The sequence below is a fragment of the Hipposideros armiger genome, unplaced genomic scaffold (assembly GCF_001890085.2).
Source record: "Hipposideros armiger isolate ML-2016 unplaced genomic scaffold, ASM189008v1 scaffold_107, whole genome shotgun sequence".
NCBI lineage: Eukaryota > Metazoa > Chordata > Mammalia > Chiroptera > Hipposideridae > Hipposideros > Hipposideros armiger.
This window is the reverse complement of record NW_017731457.1, coordinates 584,450-604,276: the sequence shown is the minus strand read 5'-3', so window position 1 is coordinate 604,276 and position 19,827 is coordinate 584,450. Positions and strand designations below refer to the sequence as shown.

The 19,827-nt window shown below is 51.0% G+C and overlaps 2 protein-coding genes across 5 annotated transcripts in view; one reads left to right on the top strand and one right to left on the bottom strand.

Annotated features, from left to right (window-relative positions):
* The window catches only part of RCC1L (RCC1 like), a 31,145-nt gene extending 17,800 nt beyond the window's left edge, over positions 1-13,345 (top strand). The window contains exons 8-12 of one of the 3 annotated variants that reach the window (XM_019646853.1): positions 3,683-3,770; positions 4,587-4,760; positions 7,230-7,315; positions 9,034-9,205; positions 11,061-11,184. In XM_019646853.1, coding sequence (XP_019502398.1) covers positions 3,683-3,770; positions 4,587-4,760; positions 7,230-7,315; positions 9,034-9,174 — 489 coding nt within the window. In that variant the 3' untranslated portion in view covers positions 9,175-9,205; positions 11,061-11,184. Of the gene's footprint in view, positions 1-3,682; positions 3,771-4,586; positions 4,761-7,229; positions 7,316-9,033; positions 11,185-12,308 lie in introns of those variants that run through there. The other 2 variants (XM_019646854.1, XM_019646852.1) reach the window with 2 other exon arrangements.
* LOC109385016 (general transcription factor II-I repeat domain-containing protein 2) overlaps positions 1-19,827 on the bottom strand; it is a 394,301-nt gene that overhangs the window by 103,602 nt on the left and 270,872 nt on the right. The gene's annotated exons all lie outside the window — the stretch shown is intronic.

Here is a 19,827-nt window from a genome sequence, read left to right as displayed (position 1 = left end):
ACCAGTTCTTAACCATTGCACCACTCAGCCGGCCCCAGGCATTTTTATTATCCCTGCCCTCCCTTCCTTAAAAAAAACCCATACTCCCTCATAGCCAATTTTGTTGCATCTATAATTCCATCTACTTCTCTGCTCTGGATTATTTTGAAGCAAATCCTAGCTATCAGCTTTCGTCTATAAAAGTTGCAGTATGTATCTCTAAAAGTAAGAACTATTTAAAAGACATACTACATTCCTTAATATCATAAAACTTCTGACAAATACAGAAAGGTTTTAAATATATAGTAATACCTTGGTTTGCGAGCATATTTCATTCCGGAAACAGAATACTCATATTGCAAGACATTACTCATTTACCACGTTAAAATGTATTAGAAATGTTTGCTCGTCTTGTGGAACACTGGCAAACCACGTTACTTGCAATCCAAGGTTTTACTGTATATTAATGGGGGTTGGGTGAGACAGGTGAAGGGATTAAGCACAAATTGATACAAAATAATCACAGGGATGTTAAATTACAGCATATGGAATATAGTCACTAATATGGTAATAACTATATGGTGTAAGGTGGGTACTAGACTTGCAGGGGGATCACTTCATAAATTATATAAATGTCTAACCACAATGTTGTACACCTGAAACTAATATAAAATAATATTGACTGTCAGTTGTAGTTGAAAAATACAAAGATGTGGGATGAATGGAAAAATAAATATATAGTAATGATAAAGAAATATGCACAAAGGGAAACTAAAGATCAGCTAATAAGATGAAAAAATACATTCTCTATGGTCTGGCACAGTGGCTAGAAGTGGTTGCAGATTTGGCCGTGAGCTTCCTAGTAGCCAAAGCAAAGAAGAAAACATGGTCATTTAAATGATTCATTGTGTCTGTATAATCAAGAACAAATGAAGTGTTCAGGAGAAGTACTGCTCTTCCAGTTACCAAGACTTGAGAAAAATGTCTCCCACAGCCTTCCTGTGGGGGACAGGTTCAGTGTTGAGTCATTGTCATATACTGCTGCATAACAAATGATCCCAAAACTTACTGGCTTAAAACAACATGCACTTATTATTTCATAGTTTCTGTGGCCCAGGAATCTTGGGGTGGCTTAGCATGGTGTTCTGGCTCTGTGCCTCTCAAAGGCTGCAGTCATCTTAGGGTTCAGCTGGGGGAGGCTCTGCTTCCAGGACCACACTGGTGGTTGTTGGCAGGAGGCAGGCCCTCGTGGCCTGTGGACTGGGGCTCCAGTCCCTCGATGGCAGTTGACCAGCTAAAGTTGTTGTCCAAGCCTTCCTTGGTTCCCTGCCACCTGGGCTTTGCCATGTGGCAGCTCACAACATGGCAGCTGGCTTCATCAGAGTGAGCAAATGAGAAGGCAAGAGAGATTGCCAGGAGACAGAAGCCAGTGTTTTACAATTTAATCTTGGCAGTGACCTTCCTCAGTCTTGCTGGCATTCTGCTCATTAGGAGCAAGTCACTAGGTCCAGCCCCCAAACAAGGGTGGAGATTACATATGGGTGTGAATAGGAGGGGGTGGGGATTATTGGGGTTCATCTTAGAGGGTTCATCACACCCATGGCTCTTTTCTGTGGCATGAGCCTCAACCTGTCAGTGACAACAGTGGCGGTTCCCAGGGGCTGTTTGTTAAAGTATTTTGCGGTGTTTGCTGAGGGCCTCGTACCAGAGCACAGGGAGGTGAAGCTCCCGAGAGCTGAGCAGCAGAGGCCAGGCCCCAGCCCTGACAGCTGCACTTTACCAGGCAGACATTCTCTGGATCAGTAAGCCCCTTATTCCTTTTGAGTCGACTTAGGGACCGTTCTCTTTCAGCTGTCTCCATTTGAAAGTGGATCTGTAAAGATACATGGCTGTCACTGAAGCACTTAAAATCTATGTTTCCAAAGTTATTCCTTGGTAGAAGTGCCAAGACCAACCCCTGCTGGAAAACTAAGTTTTAGGCTACATGTCACTCTCCAAACCCCTGACCCGCCCATCTCTCACTCAGCAGAAGATCTTGCCTCCTGTTTAGCAGCGAAAACAGATGCGATCAGATGAGCATGCCCTCCTCCCACTGTGACTCCTACACACTTACCTGTGTTTGCCCACCCGGGGCCCATTTCTTTTCCTAGCAGTGGAGGTGGTGTATCCCTTCCTGTTGAAGCTGATTCTTCTCTGTGCCCTGAGTCCCGTTTCCTGCCACCTTCCCAGAAGCCATACTCCACCTGCTGGGCCTTCTTGCCCCTAAGTTCAGCCTCTCCCTGTCTGCCGGTCCCTCCGTCAGTCTTTCCACCTGACTCGTGTCTTCCACCTTCAAAAGCCCCACGTGGACTCCTCCCTGTCCTCCCACTCTCCCCACTTGCAGCCCTTTGGCTTTACCTCCTGTTGCCTTTCTAGGCCGAGCTTCTGCGGAGCGGTGTTTATTTACTGTCTCTGTTTCCTCATCTGCTCCTCATTCCTGGTCCTCCCCACTTAGCCTCCACCCGCATCGGCATGCTGAGTGGCTCTTGCTAGGGTTACCAGGGACCTCCGTGTTGCTAAAAATCCTCATCAAGAACCTGGAGAACATTTTACAATCTATCTTTCTTGACCTCTCAGCGCATTTGACGTATACCATGACTTCTTTGTGGAAAACACTCATCCTTGTACCCCTGTGACTAGACTCTCCTAGTGCTCTCTTGTCTTTCTTGCTCCTTCTTGATCTCATTTTCTGGATCTGTCTTGTGCCAGGCCTTTAAATGTTGGTGACCCCACGGCGTGGGCTTTTGCTCTCCTTCTTTCCCCTGTGTTCCCCTTTTAGGTCTTACGCACACTCATGGCTGCGGTTACCATCCATTGGGTTGTCGGAAAAGTCATGATGTATTTTTTCTCTGTTTTTCCTTGCAAAAATGCGTCATGACTTTTCCGACAACCCTGTATATGCTAATGACTCTCCTTACACGGCAGAGCACCGGAGATTTCCACTGGGCCGCCTCTAGGCACTGTCAGTTCAGTCTGTCCAAAAGTGAACTCATGCTCATCCCGCGCCCTGGTTCTTCTCCGTGTCAGCCACGTCTCTCATGTTTTCTAGAAACCATGTCTCCCCCCTACGTAGAACCTTTGCCGGTCCCCCTGTGTGCTTAGGTGACGGCCAGATCCTCGCTGTGGCCCACACCATCCTGCATGCCCCCCGGCGTCTTGTACCATATTGTCCACATGCCCCGCTTCAGCCGCTCTGGCCTCGTTTAACCACCCGAGCGGGCTGTGCTCGCCTCGTCCCTTCGCACATGCCTCTCCCCTGTTCTTCTCCCCTTGTCTGTTTACTCCTACTTGTCCTTCAGGTCACAGGAGAAGTGAAGCCTTCCCCTTCTGCTCCTCCCCCCAAATTAGATTGGTCTCCCTGACATTCGTTCTCAGAGACCCTGTACTTTCCTTCATTGCATTTAGGACAAATTCTTTTTATGTTAATTTGGGCTGGCGTCTGCCCTCTCCACTAGACTAACCCCTAAGAGAGGAACCACACCTCTTGCTTCCCCTCATATTCCCAACACCCACTTATATGGTTAGCGTATGTTCAATGTTTGGGGACTATTTATGGTGTAAATGAATGAACGGGGACTTAATCTACTCTGCACGCAGGACCAGAATATTTCCAAGTTCTCGCTGGTTTGTCTTCCTAACAATGTGGACCCTTCCTTTGACTCAGGTGAACGTCCCCCGGTGCTTACCCTTTCCTGGAGTGGGCAAGGTGAAGCAGGCTGCGTGTGGTGGGACCGGCTGTGCTGTGTTAAATGGTGAGACTCTCCTGCAGGCAGTTCACTGGGCAGCTGTCAGTGGGTTGGGCGGGGAAGGGCTGGTGTCCATTGGACTCACAGGCCACAGACCTCAGGCCGAGGAAGGGAATGTGGCTGGGGAGATCTAGTTAGATAGGGTGACATTCTTGACAGAAAGATAGTGGCCATGATTTATATGTAGACATCTCGACAGCATGGGCATAGTAATTGTGTAGCAGACCTCACGAGTGGAGAACGAACCACTTTGTCCCTGTCCCTTAGCCTGGGCCAGAGACTCCACTCTGCCTTCTCCAGGGAAGCTGTGCCAAGAAACGAAAGGCAGCTAGGAGGAGAGCTTAGGGGTTTAGATACTGAGATCCATGCTTCTGGGATTAAACATCTGGTACCACTGATGAGTATTAAACTTTTTGTAGCCAAAAAATCATTTCTAAGAGTTTTAGGAATCTGGCCAGAAGTTGTTTAGTACTTGGCTTGGTCTTCTGATCAGTGTGAAACTTAGAGCTGTGAGTAGGAAAAACTGTCATTTGAAAGCTCTCCTGTGTTCACATGGGGTTCTGGGTAATTTATAGACTGGTTCTGTCCAGGTTCCCCTCAAGATGTGGAAGTTTGTATTCTGAGATTGGTGAGCTGGCTAGACATAGTCCACAAGCAAGAATTTGAAAGAGGAGACAAGAAACATTTTAAATATCTGTCAGCATGCCAAGCAAAGAGAAGAAAACTCCATGCGGATAGAATGCATCTTGGTGGTGCAGTCTGATTTCTAGTGAGTGAGCGCTGCTCTTGGTTTGACTTACCGTTGTTTTTCCTGTAATGTAGGGGAAGGACATGTTTCTGTCTGGGGCTATGGAATTCTTGGGAAAGGACCAAACCTAGTGGAAACTGCTCTTCCAGAAATGATTCCACCCACTCTCTTTGGCTTGACGGAGTTCAACCCAGAAGTCCAGGTTTCCCGCATTCGATGTGGACTCAGCCACTTTGCTGCCCTTACCAGTAAGTGATTAGGCCCGTGTAGCCCCAGAGACTGACAGCTGCGCTCGCTGAGGTTCAGCCCCAAACTGTGGGCAGCCCTCAGCTCCATCCATCCGTGGAGCAGTACCCTTGTGGGGATAATTAAAGAGAGTGGCTACTCCAGAAGTTGTTTGGCTTGAGGTTGTATAATGTATGTCTTTTTTTCAACCTGGAGTTTTTGTTTTTGTTTCATTTGGTTTGTGGTTAGGCTAATGTGAAAAGTGAATTTTCTCCAGAGGACACCAGTCTGTGGTAGGAGAGGGGACCCTTGAGTATGTTGGGGTGCCTGGTGCAACCAGCAGAGGTTTGGCAGCTCTGCGGTGGGTAATTAGGAAATGAATGTGTGGGGCTTAATCCTTTGCTTGGCCAAGCCCAAACCCGATCTGACCCAGGAATGTGGGGTGACAAGAGGCAGAGTTGTAGACCATCCTGTGGTTTTGTGGAAGTAAATCTGCCCGATTTCTCCAAAGTGCTGGGGGAGAGAATGATCAAAGGGGAGACTGGAATGGAGGTTTTCTCAAAGGCTTGCCAAGTTACAAAGCCATAACATATCCAGTTTCTCTACAGACCTCTTGATGACATCTCCTATTCTTACCACAGTGGCTGTTGGTTCAACTTGTTCTTCTTTAGTTGACTTGAACTGTCAGACTGTATTAATTTTATTTCATTTTGTGATTGTCAAGTAAATTCGGTATTTCCTTGCAATTAAAAAACCTTTTCATCTCATGGTAATTGTTTTCTTTTAAACATCTGGCCCGGGACAGTCAGTTCGGGTCATCCTTGTTTGTGTTCTCTGGCCCCATGCTAATCTGAGGACTGTTCCAGAGCACTACCATTCAGTATTGTCTGAACTCCCTGCTCTGGGGGACTAAGACACACAGGCTGTGGTGGGGACCATTGTACTGGTGGGTGGAGCCCTGCCTGCCTGGATCACAGCACCAAGTGGCAGCAGTGCTCGAGCCTGCTTCCATTTACAAAGGGGTCTAGTTCATGTGCGTTTTTTAAAGCGACTGCGACTTAGTAAATAAGAGTCATGATGGACTAATTCTGGAGGTGTCCGTGATCTATTTTCCAGACTGTTCTAAGGCTTAAACTAGGTGCTGAGTCACATACTTGGAAATCCATATGAAAGGTTCCACCAGAGTAGACTGTTTTCTTTTTGCTGTCATGCTGTGTGGCCATTTTGGGTGACACTGAAATGAAATCCCTGTCTAGATCTCCCCCAAGACCCAACAGCCACCCTCCATGTGGCGGTTACTGCCTTTTGGTAGAGGGAGCATCAGAGCTTGGGCGTCTCCCATCTGTGTGCCCAGCGTTAGCATGTGACCAGCTGGGAGTTGGAGTTGGTTGGCTTACCCTGAGGTCTGCTAACATTTGGGGGCACCAGACTGAATTGTTCTGTTAGATACGTAAAATCTGAGGGTGGAGGACCAACAACGATGGTCAGACTGGGGGGCTCTGACAGCTCCTTACAAAAGGATTCCTTATTTAGTCAGCCCATATTATTTTAGTCCTGGCTTCTCCATGTCTTTTCTTCTACTTCTATTGCCAGGTGTGGGGTAGCGAAGTGGGGCCTCTGTGCCAAGGAGCGCCCGAACTGATGTGTACTGAAGGCTTGGTGCAGGAGGCTGCCCTACAGATCTGGGTGCCTTCCTGGAGGCTGGCCTTCCCAGAGCCCCTGTCTAGATGTGGTCTCCTGGGCTGTCCTCTGCAGTACCCCATCTGTCTTGTCCTTCTTGGCACTCTTTACAGTTTGTAAGCATATATATTGGGTTGTCGGAAAAGTAAAGACGTATTTTTTCTGTTTTTCGTTGCAAAAATGCGTCATGACTTTTCCGACAACCCAATATATCTGTTTGATCGTGTGTTTATTTCTAGCTGTCCGAGCAGTCCCATGAAGATATCTGGTCACTGTGCTGTCCCCGCTCCTAGTACACAGACGTGGTCTTGACCCAGAGGTGCCCAGTCACCATGTGTCACTTGACCAAATGCTCTTGAGACATGGAAATCCAGACAAGGAATGACAAATCGTCCTACTCCTCACACTGTCACATTAGAAAGGCCCGGGCGTGGTTGGGATTTGAGGATGCTCGGATTTCACAATCTGTGAAGGGCGGGGTTTGCTCACACACAGCCATGGGCGGGGGCGAATGCATGAGGGGCGGGCAGAGTGGACTGTGTGCACAAGCCCCCTCCGCCCACGGCCCCGTGTCCATGCTCATCTCCTTTGTGATGGACAGTGTCATCCTGGGCTTGGGTGGGTTCTGGAATGGGGGCAATATGCTTTCCCCTTCAAAAGAAAGCATTCCTGTCTGGTGGAAATGCAAGGTTAACATCGGCCTCTGTTTGTATCAGGTCCTGGAAAGCATGTCTCATGCAGGGTCCTTCCTCTTCTTGTAGATGTGCCCTCGACCTGGTCCCAACCAAACCCCCATTTTTCTTCCTCTGCAGACAAAGGAGAGCTGTTTGTGTGGGGCAAGAATATCCGAGGGTGCCTGGGAATCGGCCGCCTGGAAGACCAGTACTTCCCATGGAGGGTGAGGCTGGGCTGGGCGGGCAAGCGGGATGCCTACAGGGCAGGCTCACGGGAAGTGCTTCGCCAGCACCAGCTCCCTGGGAGGCGGCCCTCCTCCTGCCCCACTGCCTCAGGTGAGGCCACGCCTGTGTGGGGCTCCCCTCCCGCAGTGCCCTCTAAGAAGCCTCGTGGGAGGCTGTCCTTGGGGACGTGGAAGCACGCGGGTGCCTCGGAGAGGAGCGAGCGGCCGGCCAGGTGCAGGCGGCTCTGGGAGGCTGTGGGACGGGGAGGTCTGAAGGGCAGGGGTTGGCCTGCCAGGAGCTGTTTACAGAGGCCCGTGCACAGGAGTGTTTTACAGCAAATTTAGAAGAAAGCAGGACGTTTAATATTTAGAGTACCTTACCACAGCCACCAACGTGAGAAAAGAAAAGCTGTTCTGAGGGGGAGGATGCAGCGAGACAAAGAGGCTCATTTCAAAATTAAAGGGGAGCAGAGTTCTTGCTTCAGTTGTAGTTTATCTTAGCATTGTTTACTGAGTTTTTTAAGTTCTTCTAAAAAACAGCTGTTTGTTTTTTTGAGCGCAGAACATGTGTACTTGGAACAAAGTGTATTATGAAAAATAAGTTTCGCATGTCTTGTCCCGGAGGCAGCCATTGGTACTGGTTTCTGATGTTCCCCTCCATGGCCGTCTGTACGTAGAGGAGGGTGTGTGTGTGCCTGTGAGAGTGAGAGTGTGTGTGTGCGCGCGCGCGCACATGAACATGCCTAAGTATTTTCTCTGAAAGTTCGATGTTAATAATGTTTTGAATTCGTGTAAAGCATTTTTTAAAAACACATGTAAAAATGCAGAAGACAATGTAATTTAAATAAAATAAGGATTTGTCTGTCGAAAGCCCACTGCAGAGTGTTTTGAGGCACTTGGGTATTTTAGGCCCTTCCCTCTGCTGCTGGCTGTCCTGGGTCCCTGTGGAACTGGGCAGGCCCTGACACCTTTATTAAGGTTTTGGTGCAGTTTCTAAGAGAACAGGTCAAAATGGAGACTTCCAACTTATTAGACAAATAGTAGTTGTGCACCAGGGTCATTCCCAAGCTGGCTGGCGCTTGCTTGCTCTTCCCTGGGCCTGGGAATACCATTCTGGGGGAGTGGAGAGGCAGTTGGAAGACGGCGGATGGCACCTCCGGGAGTGCGAACATCAATAATTTAGACATCCTGCTTGTTTTCTTGGTAGTTCCGTTCTGCCCTCTCGTGAACCCCACCAAAAAGGCCTTTCTGAGGGGAAGCTTGGGAAACAGTAGAGCAACTTGGTTTTGATGGATGACCGCTATGACCAGCGGCTCTCCACCTGCCTTCAGTTCCTCCAAATTAGAGCAAAGATGTAAGGACAGCGATGAAATAAGACTGGAAACCTGACAGCTTTTTCCCTGTTGAAATGGCTGGGCCAACCTTTGGGCCCTATTGTGAAGCTAGAAGCAGCAGGGGGCTGGGGGATGACACCACTTGCCATTCAGACTAACCCCAACCCCCACTCCCCCCCCCCTCGCTTTCACTGACTCCTCCTCACTCACCAAGCCTTCCTCTGGGAATGTCATTCCGTGCCTCTGTGCCATCAGGGAAAGGATACTCGGTCTGTCCCTGTGACAGCTGCTTTCTTGCTGAACTGTTGTCCTCCCGCTTGTATATTTGTTGAGTCCTGTTTGTGGAGCTCCTTTGTCCCCTTGTCACTTTTTGATTGTTGTTAGGAGAGGCTCCGGAGAGGACCTGACAGGACGGTGCTGAGGTCCAGTGGCCTGGCCCTTCCCGCTCTGCGCAAGCCCGAAGACGCGAGGCTGAGGCGCCAGGACAGTGGTGGCAGGAACCAGGTTTTGGATCAACGAGGCTGATTCCTTAAAGATTCGAGTACTCTGTTGTTGGGTAGTTGGATCTTATTCTGTTCTGTTGTACTCATTTAAAAAAACTACAGGTGATTTTTATTCTTTAAAAAGACTGCATTTTGTTACTAATTTTCAGTTGGAGATGTATTACATCATTTAAAAAGTATTCCAAGAAAGAAAGAAAAGTCAAGTCTTCTGTGTAGCTCCTAATGATGATACTAACTAGTTATTCTTAGACTCACAGAACCTGGGCTTTTCTGGCAGTATGGAGGCCCAGGTTGTGACATCTTAGCCACCTGATTTATTTAAACCTCTTCTTCCAGAAGCTTTCCAGGATTCTTCCTGCCACCCATTGACACTCAGAGCTCAGAGAGGTTCAGCGATTTCTTCAAGGTCACACATGTAGTAAGCAGAGCCATGATTTGGATTCAGATATGTGACTGTGAGACATAGTCTCCTCACCGTAGTCCCGTCCTCTGCGAGGGCCTGAGCTGGAGATGCCAGGTCCCTGGCCGTGCAGGTGTCGTCAGGTCCTTACAGGACCCGCTGACCTAAATGGTATAGGAACAGGTATAAGAACAGTGGGCACTGCAGGTATAGGAACAGGCTGCCAGGGGAAGCTTTGGCGTGGCCTCCACCTTTCACCTCTGGGAAATGCCCTCATTCTCCCCAGACAGACGTGACCGCCTTTCTGAGGGGGCGGCAGTGCTGTCAGTGTGCTGGGCGCCCGTATTCCTTCTCTCGTATCCTTAGAACAGCCTGTGAAGGTGGGGCCTCTCCCCACAGTGTGCACCTGTGGACCCTGACTTCAGGAGTTGAAGGGGCTGGCCCCATCTCATAGCCACTCTGGGTGGGGCTGCAATGTGAACTTGGGACTCTGCCTGCAGGCTGTGCTGCCCCCGCGCCCGCCGTGAGCCCCTCTGGTCAGGAGCACAAGCTGGGAAACCCTCTGACTGCCAGGCCGCTTTCTTATATGGCCGCCTCAGTGGACACAGGGAGGTGCACTATGGGAGTGGGGTGCCTTGGGGCAGTGCCTCGTTGCAGGCTGAGCTCTCTCCCTTTCTCAGCCTGGTCACATGGTGCCAGGAAGGAAATTTCAGATGTGTCCAAGTGGGCGAGTCTGCTGGGCCGGGTCACAGCCTTCCTCTGCCTTTCACATGGTGGGTGCTTGTTTTAGGAACATAGAATCATGGAGAGAGATGTTCCTACACTGATTCTGCTCAAACTTCCAAGTTCCTCAGGCTAAATATGCTTCTGGTTTTTAGAACTGGTTCCCTTTGCAATAATGTTGTGAGTGTAAATTGGTTTAGAATAGAAACTCCTTTTAACCTTGACGAGGACAAAAATAAAACATGGCTGAGGGCAGTCGTCTTTTGGACTCCGTTCAGAGATGTGAGGCTGCGAGCAAGCGCTCGCCACGGGGAGCCGCCTGCTGCTCCCAAGAGGGCGATGGGGGCCAGGCCCGCACGCCCCAGGCCAGCCTCAGCCAAGACCATCATCCTGGTGAGTAAACCAAGGCCAAGTGGTTTACTCCGCTTTGGGCACTAGTGGCCAGAGCACCTGGGGAACTGATCAGCTCGGCTGCAGATTGGTATGTGGAGTGGCCGTCTCCCTGGGAATGGTCAGTAATGTGCGCTAATGGCCTGGGGAGGTTGCCCAGTCATCACAGAAGCAGCATGTTTCCCGCTGCTTCCCTGGCCAGCCCGGACCGCTCTCTGCACCTGCTAGCCTTTGCGATGAGCTGGGGGCACTGCTGCCTGTTTATTCAGTGATTTCTCTAATAGGCTTACTAAAGACGTTTGTTTAGGGAGGGGAGTAGGGAGCACGACTTGGTTACCAGTGCCCATGTGCTCGTGGCCAGAGTCCCTAACGGACTTGTCTCCCACCCGATGCAGGCACCGCGCTCCAGGGCCTCTAGGCCAGGCCATCTGGGTTAGGCCTCTTCCTCCCTTAAGCTCGGTAAACTCCGCAGGCTGCCACACACCCCCTCTCTAGCTGTCACCACCCAGCTCAGTGCCATCAGCAGGGCAAGATGGCAGAATTCAGATCTGGTCAGAATGGCGGCATTGGTGTCCCGGCAGACGAGGCACTGTCTGAAAATTTACTACCTAAGAAGACAGCGTACTCGGTGATTGCCTCTCTTTGCATCAAGAACCTATGAAAGGACAATGAGAAACCAGCTCTGAGTAGTTTCCATTTCAGAGGAAAGGGCAGGAATGGAGCAGATGATGAGGGTGGTAGTAAAAGGTATTGAATACCTTTTCATTCTTTTTCACCAAATGTCATTTTATATTGTAGGCATGTGAATGTATTATCTATTCAAAGTAAGAGTGAATGAATGAATGAATGAATGAATGAATGAATGAATGAATGAATGAATGACTGGGAAAGAAAAGCGCCCTTTTCTGGAGAACTGGTGTGGCCCTGTGGGTGTGGAAATCCTTGCGTCATGGGCACACCCATTTCCAAGGCCAGACTGTAGAACAGCGAGTCATTTTAAAGGCAAACAGGCTGGAGCCTGCGTATCCCACAGGGCTGTCTGCTGTGCCCTTGGCTTTCCTGTGATGAAATGTTGTCAGTGAATGGGCAGTGTTGGCAGGACTGCCAGCCAGGCCTTTGGCACCTTCTGAGGCAGTAGGCATTCCCCCTCGAGGGTGCACGTGACTTGTGTGCGTGTGTCTGGAGCTGGAGCTGGTGGGCAAAGCAGGTAAAGACACCGGGCCCCAGGGCCTTGTTCTCAAAGTAGACCCTGAAGGCAAGAGAAAGGGTTTCTCGAGCTGCTCCAGTGAGCCATGGTGGGGACACACCGGGCTTGAGAGCAGGCGTTGCCCTCTGGCACACTCAGAGGGGAGTAACCTCTGTGGGATGTGCACTCAGGGTCCCTGCTTGTGCCCAGACTGGCCTCTTGAGGGTGGGCATGAACAGTAACGTCTGCTGTTGAGCAGGTGGGGAGTTGGGTGGCCCTGTCCACGGTGACCATATTTACTCGTCCCAGCAGACCTGCCAGGTGGGTGGAAGCACCCCCATTTCCGGGGGAGAGCCCCACGGCTCACCCACCGAGAGGCAGACCCGCGCTCAGGCCCTGGCGGGGCCACCTCCACGCTTGCTGCCTCCCCTCACCGTGTGTGGGTCTTGTTTTTCAGGTGACAATGCCTGGGGAGCCCGTGGATGTGGCGTGTGGTGTGGATCACATGGTGACTCTGGCCAAGTCGTTCATCTGAATCTCCTACCTGCCCTGCTCAAGTCTGGCCCTGGCCTCATAACCACCTGGACTGCTTAGCAGAGCCCCCTGTGGGGACTCTGATGGGCTCAGAGACGATCAGGCACCTTCCTGAAGTGTGACAGCCTCTCCTAAAGCCCTTACAAGTACACACCGGCAGTCCTGGGACGTGGTCCCTGCTCCAGGTAGGGGTGAGACCTGCTGAATTCAGCACCGGACGTCTGCCTTTATCCAGCCGATCTGCAGCAAGACAGGTCCCAGGGCTGCGTGCGTGGCCCTAGCAGGGCACGAGTAATTCACATTTCTCAGCGATTCCAGCGAACACGTGATGGCTTCTGGCGTCACATGTGCCCCCAAGAAACTGGTCTTAGGAAAGCTTAGCTCTCACGGCATGCCATTTTGTTTGTTCTTAAGAGGACAGACAGAGTGTAGTGCTCAGGAGGGCTTCTGTAGCACCTGGGATCCTGGCAGAGCTCTTGGTGGGTATGTGGGCGGGCTGTGCATGGGCACTGGGGGAGCCCCAGCCTGACCGGGAGCCAGCTGGCTTCGGCCTGAGGCTTTATTCAGGCCCCCCCTGCCCACCCAGCCACTGCCGGTCAGCTGCCCACAGCAAGTTTGCTGCTGGGACACGTGGCTGAATGCCTTGGATTCAGGTTCTCCCTGAAAATACTGGTGGGCATCAGCTTGGTACCCCATTGGCGCACGGCTTGCATCAGCCTGGTGACCATTCTCACTGCCTGGCTTGGAAAGTGGAGAAGCCCCCGCAGGAAGAAGATTGAGGCCGGATGCTTACGAGCTGAGGGCTCTGAACACATCCCACAAGTGCTCGGCTGGAGGCCAGCCTTGGAGGAGAAAGATTTCAAAATTGTGAAAAACATTTGTGATAGTAACTTAACTTGTCTTATTCTTTAAAAACATTTCTTTTGAAATAAAGTCTATTTTCTGCCTTTTTATTTTTAAGACGTGAAGAGGTCTTTTTATTTTACCTGATCATTTAGAGATTAGCTTTCAAAAACAAGGCTTTTGATAAAGAGGCAACTAGTGAAAAAATACAGTAGAAGACATTCCTACTTGAAAACTATTTTCTGAACAGCCTACTCCCACAGTTCAATCGGAGGAAAATAATGAAGTATAAAAATAACTGGAAGTCACGTCACCACTGGGATTTCACTCCCTGCCTGCACCCCCTTCCCTTTATTCATTCACTCAACAGATACTTACTGTGTGCCCCCGATGTGCCAGCACTGTTTACCGCACTGGGCCACATGGTAACAAATTCCTTTAAGCAGGTCTCGTGAAACTTACGTTCCAGGGGGCAAAACAGACAATAAACAAACAGAATGGTAAGTACGTTAGATGGTTGTGTGGGCTGTGGAGAAAAATGAAGCAGAAGGAGATGGATGATGTCAGGAGGGCTGCAGCTTAAAGTGGAATTGTCACAAGCAGCTGTCCTTGCTGTGACCTGAGAGCAAGAACCAACCAGGTGGTGTATGGGAGGGCGGCCCCAGGACCCCTTGTCTCGGCTCATGCTACGCCCCTTCTCTGCGGGGGTCCAGCTCTTAGGTTTATTACAGCAAAACTTTCCCATAAACTTGAAATAGAAATTGAAAACAATTTGTCATTTTCCTTCCTGAAACCCCCAGATGGGGCTGAGTACCACGTCGCTCTAGCAGTAAACAGAAATCGGCCCTCAGTGAACACTCACCTTAAAGCACATGCTGATTTACGGAGCGTGAGCTCCCCAGAAGGGCGAGGACAGTAGTTGATGGCGGTGATGGAGGGTCTCCAGTGACGTTGGAATGGTTAAGCCTCCCACCAAGTGGCAACCAAGATTCAGCTCCAAAAATAACCTGGACACAGCAACCAGGGCATAAAAAGGGATAACTGTGGATTTTTCTTAAAACCCGGTATCTTCCAGTCGGGCTTGGTCTGCCCAGCCGGGTGCCATTGGCCGCGTTCTTAGTGGGTAACAGGAGTTTGTGGTCAGAGTGCATCTGCCACACACTGGGCCCTTTCTGTGGTTGTCCTCTGTGGACGGCTGTGTCCCTTCTCAGCTTTTGTCCCCTTTCCCCATTCCCTCCCTGCATTTAACACACAAACCACCTGTGCCATTAGCTTGGTTGCTATGATTTGTTTCTGTGCAAAGTTGGTGTTTGCAGCTCTGGTCTCACTTTAGTGAGCGCAGGAATGCCACTCTGAATGAAGTGACCACGGGCCAACTCCATGTCCTCTATCCATTCTTTCTTCTTAGACTCTGTCCATGCATACTTTTGGGGTTAGTAGCTGAAGCCAGTGCAGAGCCAAGTGAAAGATGCCACCAGAAAGGTGTGGGGACTCTCATCACTTGGCCACTAGCATTCCTCCAGTGGACAGTCGGTTCCCAAGGTGCTTGGGTCTGTCTTCCGTCCCCTGAGCTCCCACCAGACCTGCAGGCTGCCACTCCGTAGTGCGATAGGAATGGCTCTGACTGGCACACAAAACCTAAATCAGCTAATAAAAGTTACTTGGCCTGCCGCTCATGTAAGGCCAACCCCTAACATGCTCAGGATCCTGGCATGACCATTCTTGTTTCTTGAATAATGGTTGGCCCAGGTTTTCATGAATCCAGGAAACACCAACTTGGGCACTTAACTGTGTTCCATGTGACAAGCCAGGTGCTAAGAGTCACACAGTCGAGATGGTGCCGACTTGGCCCCACAGGTTACAGGTAGTGCCCAGCACTACCCTGCACAAGGTAAAAGCACAGGCTGCATTTGGGAAGGTCCACACTGCTCTCACATCACAGCCCGGGCCCAGTTCCTGTAGGGGCCCAGCCTCTCCTGACCAGCCATGGGAGCTGCTCACACCGTTCTGAGGACACTTCTCGGAATCGCTGCATCAGAACTGATTGAGTGCCTCCTCCTAACTGTGCAGGACACCTCTCGGGTGGCCTTGGGGGCAGCACCCAGCACTGGCACCGAGAAGCGGCCGTCGCCCTGGCCTACCCTGCCCTGTGATTGTGCCCCGGGAACTTGCCCTCTCCCAGGACTCCACACTTGCCCTTCTCTCTCCCAGAGGTTCGTGCTGCACCGACCAAGAAATCCCAAATGCAAGCCTTGCTATTTAACACGGTGCAGCAGCAGCTGAAGTTAAACTTGAGCTGGCAACAATGCTTGGAGTCCCTCTTAGCTGTGCTTTTCTCAGATCTGGGACCACACTGAGGTACATGCTCAGCAGTCAACCTTAAAATGATAAATCCAGATACTGTCCCCTCCTCAGACCAGGAGTTGCCTGTCTTGCTAGGGAGGCAATAGGTGGGCTGTAGCTGGTGGGGGGGTGGGGGGGCTGTCCATGGGGGAGCAGAGAAACATCTTGCTGTCGCTCTGGTAGCATGGTGGCAGCTGAAGTGCCAGGAGACCAGAGAACAGAGCACACAAAACCATGCCCATCAGAAAAATGCCCCACTGGAGTCCAGCCTTGGAGCTAAAGACTGAACAGGCTCAGGCTCGTGGCCCTAAGCTGTTCCACAGCTGCAGTTGTCGATCCTCATTCCAGTGAGAGAATATTGAGGACGAAGCAGAGGCTTGATGGGCTATATTGGGTTGTCGGAAAAGTCACGATGCATTTTTGCAACGAAAAACAGAAAAAATGTCATGACGTTTCCGACAACCCAATATATCCATACTCCTGAGCACCCACCATACACCAGGACCTGCCAGGCACAGGGGATGCTGTGGTGAGAAGGGTGCGTGCGTTCCAGCTTGAGGGTCTGGGGGATGGTTGCCTCTGTTTGGCCCGGCCTTCATGGAGGCCACCTGCCCCCAGGCAGAATTCACGAAGGGCTTTCGGACAGATTCTTCCCCCTAACCCTGCACTTCTCAACCCTGGCTGTACCATAGGATCATAGGGGGATAGTCTTTATTTTTGATAGACCGTATTTTGTCTATTCATCATCATTCTATGGACGTTTTGGTTGGTTCCATTTTTGGGCTATTGTGAATAATGCCAAAACATTCATGTGCACATTTTACATTGGTCCAGCTCTTCATGTTTTGCAACATTTCCATACAAGACTTTGTGTGAATGCTTTCAGTTTTCTTGGGTATATACCTAGGAGTGGAATTGTTGGGGCATTCGTTTAAGTTTGACAGTTGTATCATGTGATTCATAACATACTCGGTCATCTTGAGTTCCAAGATACTGAAATGTTGATTTCCCCAGATATGATGTGGACTGTTGCCCGCAGGCTCGTTAGGTCCGCTCTGCCAGCTTCTCCACACTTCTCCCTCTATGTCAGGACCCTCTCCACATCCGGGGTTCATCAGTGTGACGAGATAGGCCACGGCTCTAGCTGATGCCTGCTAGAGCTTCCGCTGGTTCAGCTCAGGTAGGGCTCTTGGAAAATCACCTCAAAGGAGGCGCCCCACCGTCAACCTTTGCAAGGTAAGGAAGGACCTCCGTGCTCTTGCCCCTGGCTTACTCTTCCTTCTCTGTGCTAACCTTCACTGTTTTTAGGAAATTTCTTTAACCGTCAAGGGTTGTCAGAATAACTCACATTTCTTGGCTGTCCTTCATGCTGCCCATCCACACCTGTTGCTTTTTCTACCACATTCCTTTTTTTTTGTTTAATAACAAAACCATTTTAAAGTGTACAATGAGTGGTTTTGAGCATATTGTTTGTGTGGTGCAACCATCACCATGAACTCATTCCACACATTCCCTTTACAGAGCTGGTTTTTCCGAGCTATTTTTTTTTTTTTTACCATCCTGACACTCCCCCCCACCCTCAACCCCGACCCCCAGCTGCATTTCACATGATAAAACCAGGAGAGGCAATGACCACACAGGATGCGCTTTCCTTCTGTGGCCTTGTGTTCTTTTTTTTCAAGATGTTTTTATTGGGGAATTGGGGGAGGGGAACAGGGGAGGGGACCAGCCAAGTTGCTGTTCTTCAATCTTAGTTGTGGAGGGCGCCAGTCGCCATCTGGCTTCCTGTCGGCAGCTCGTGGCCTCTAAGCTCAAGGTGCTGTTTTCAATCTTAGTTGTGGGTGGGCGTAGCCACCATCCCATGCAGGAGTCAAACCCAGCAGCCTTGTTGTTAAGAGCGCATGCTCTATCCACTGAGCCATCCGGACGGCAGCTCAGCTCAAGGTGCTGAGTTCAGTCTTAGCCCACCATCTAACAGGCAATCTTGTTAATACCAGCTGAGCCATCCTGCCACCTGTTGGCAGCTCAATTGCAGCTCAGCTCGGATACAGCGTCACTGGCCCATGTGGGAATCGAACCAGCAACGCTGTTGCTCAGAGCTCATGCTCTTAAGTCAACTCTTAACCAACTGAGCCACTTGGCCGGCCCCCTTGTGTTCTTTTTGAGAGCATGTAGAGAAGCTTTTCAAACTGTATTGAGACCGGCCAAGTGGCTCAGTTGGTTAAGAGCATGAGCTCTGAGCAACAGGGTTGCCGGTTCAATTCCCACATGGGCCAGAGAGCTGTGCCCAAGCTGAGCTGCCAACAGGTGGCAGGATGGCTCAGTTGGTGATAGCATGTGCTCCTAACTACAAGGTTTCTGGTTCAACTCCTTCATGGGATGGTGGGCTATGCCCATCTGCAACTAAGATTGAACACGGCACCTTGAGCTGAGTGGCTGCGAGCTGCCGATAGGTGGCCGGATGGCGACTGGACTTGGGAGCTGAACTAGCTGCGCCCTCCACAACTAAGATTGAAGGACAACAACTTGGTTGTTCCCCTTCCCCAATGCCCCAATATAAAAAACTCTAAAAGAAACAAACAAAAAAACTGTATTGAAGCCAAGACCAATTGAATCGGACCTTGGGGGTGGACTCCTGGCATGGGTAACCCCCCAGGGGGTTCCATGCGATCTGGGGTGAGAACCCTGTTGAGAAGCAGCCAAGGCTGCTCCCAGCAGGAATTACGCACTGGTTGGGTGAGGGGTACATCCATGGTTCTGAGGGTTGGTGGCACATCAGCCAGTCCTCTCCTTCCATCACCGCCCCCGCCACCCTGACTCTGCACTGGGAAGGCCCTGGAGCCCTGAGCGCTGAGGCCATCACCCTGGCCCTGACCATCCAATTTTCCTCCTATCAGCCATAGTCAGTAACCCAGACCCACCAGTCAAAGGCTAAGCAGCCTCTTACGTAAACATCCTCCACGTCTCCCCGGGGCCTGGAGAACAGTGTGAGCCCCCCGGCCGACCTGAGCACCCACCTTGCATTTCTATCCTTATTCCCTACCAGCCTCATCCATTTTCTCCCTCTCCATTCCAGCTGCGGTTCCCTCTAGGCCCTCTGCGCCTTTGCTCTTCCCTCTGCTCGGTCCCCGGTCTTACCAAGCTCAACGTTAATGTCCTGGCTCCCTGGTCTCCCTCTGCTGCAGGGCAGTGGCCATTCCCCGGCCCCAGGGCACAGCATGTCCTGTGGTCTGGCACTGCACTCCCTGCACAGCTCACTTCTGTCTTTACGCCTCCCGGAGCAACGCAGGTCTGGCCATGGCAGGTTCATCTGGGTGACAGTGAATGTGAATGAGTGGTGGGAAAGTGAGGCCTTTGTAACTGGCTGGACAGTCGGGCAATCCAGAGTCCTGGTGGATGTCGTGGCTCCCGTGAGGTATCTAAAGGACTGAGGGGGCATTAGTCTGCAGACCCCAGAAAGAAATGCCTTCACAGTAGCCAGAACTTTCTTGGGTTCAGATGGCGAGAAAGTGCTTCAGCACCAATTTCCACTCCCTTCCATCTCCAACGCCGCTTCTCCTAAGGGACAGGGGTGAGGTGGGGTGGGGGTGGGGTCGAGTACAGGCACAGCTCTGCCCTCCAAGGAAAACATCAGAGGGGCAGGGTGGAAGGTGCCCAAGGTCCAGGACCTGCTGGCCTCAGGCCTCTCTCTTTTTTTTTTTTTAAGATTTTTTATTGGGGAATTGGGGGGATGGGAACAGTGCTGGGGGGTTGGGGGAAGGGGAACAGACAAGTTGCTGTCCTTTTGTTCTTCAATCTAGTTGTGGAGGACGTTGCTTCACTGGCCCAAGTTGGCACCATCATTGCGCTCTTCCCGGGTGAGGCAGATCAGTCGCCGGCTTCTGGACGGCCGCTCACTGCGGCTGATGGCCGCTCACGCTGGCTGCTGGCTACATACGGTAGCCCATGGCAACCCACTGCCACAGGGACTGCAGCCCACGCCGTCGCTGGCGACTCATGGCAGCCCAGCTCTAGGTTGAGCTGTCGTTCAGCATCTTAGCTGTGGAGGGCAGTGTCACTGGCCCTCATATGTGGGATCCGAACCGGGGCTCTCTGGCGTTCCAAGCGAGTTCTTAACCATCGCGCCACTCGGCCGGCCCCTCAGGCCTCTCTCTTGCCTGGGCAGTCCCGGTGCCCACCTGACAAGACGGCAAGAGCCAAACGTCAGAGTGCTTGAGGGAGGGACGCTGATCTTGTCACAGCCCTGTCCTGCTCCA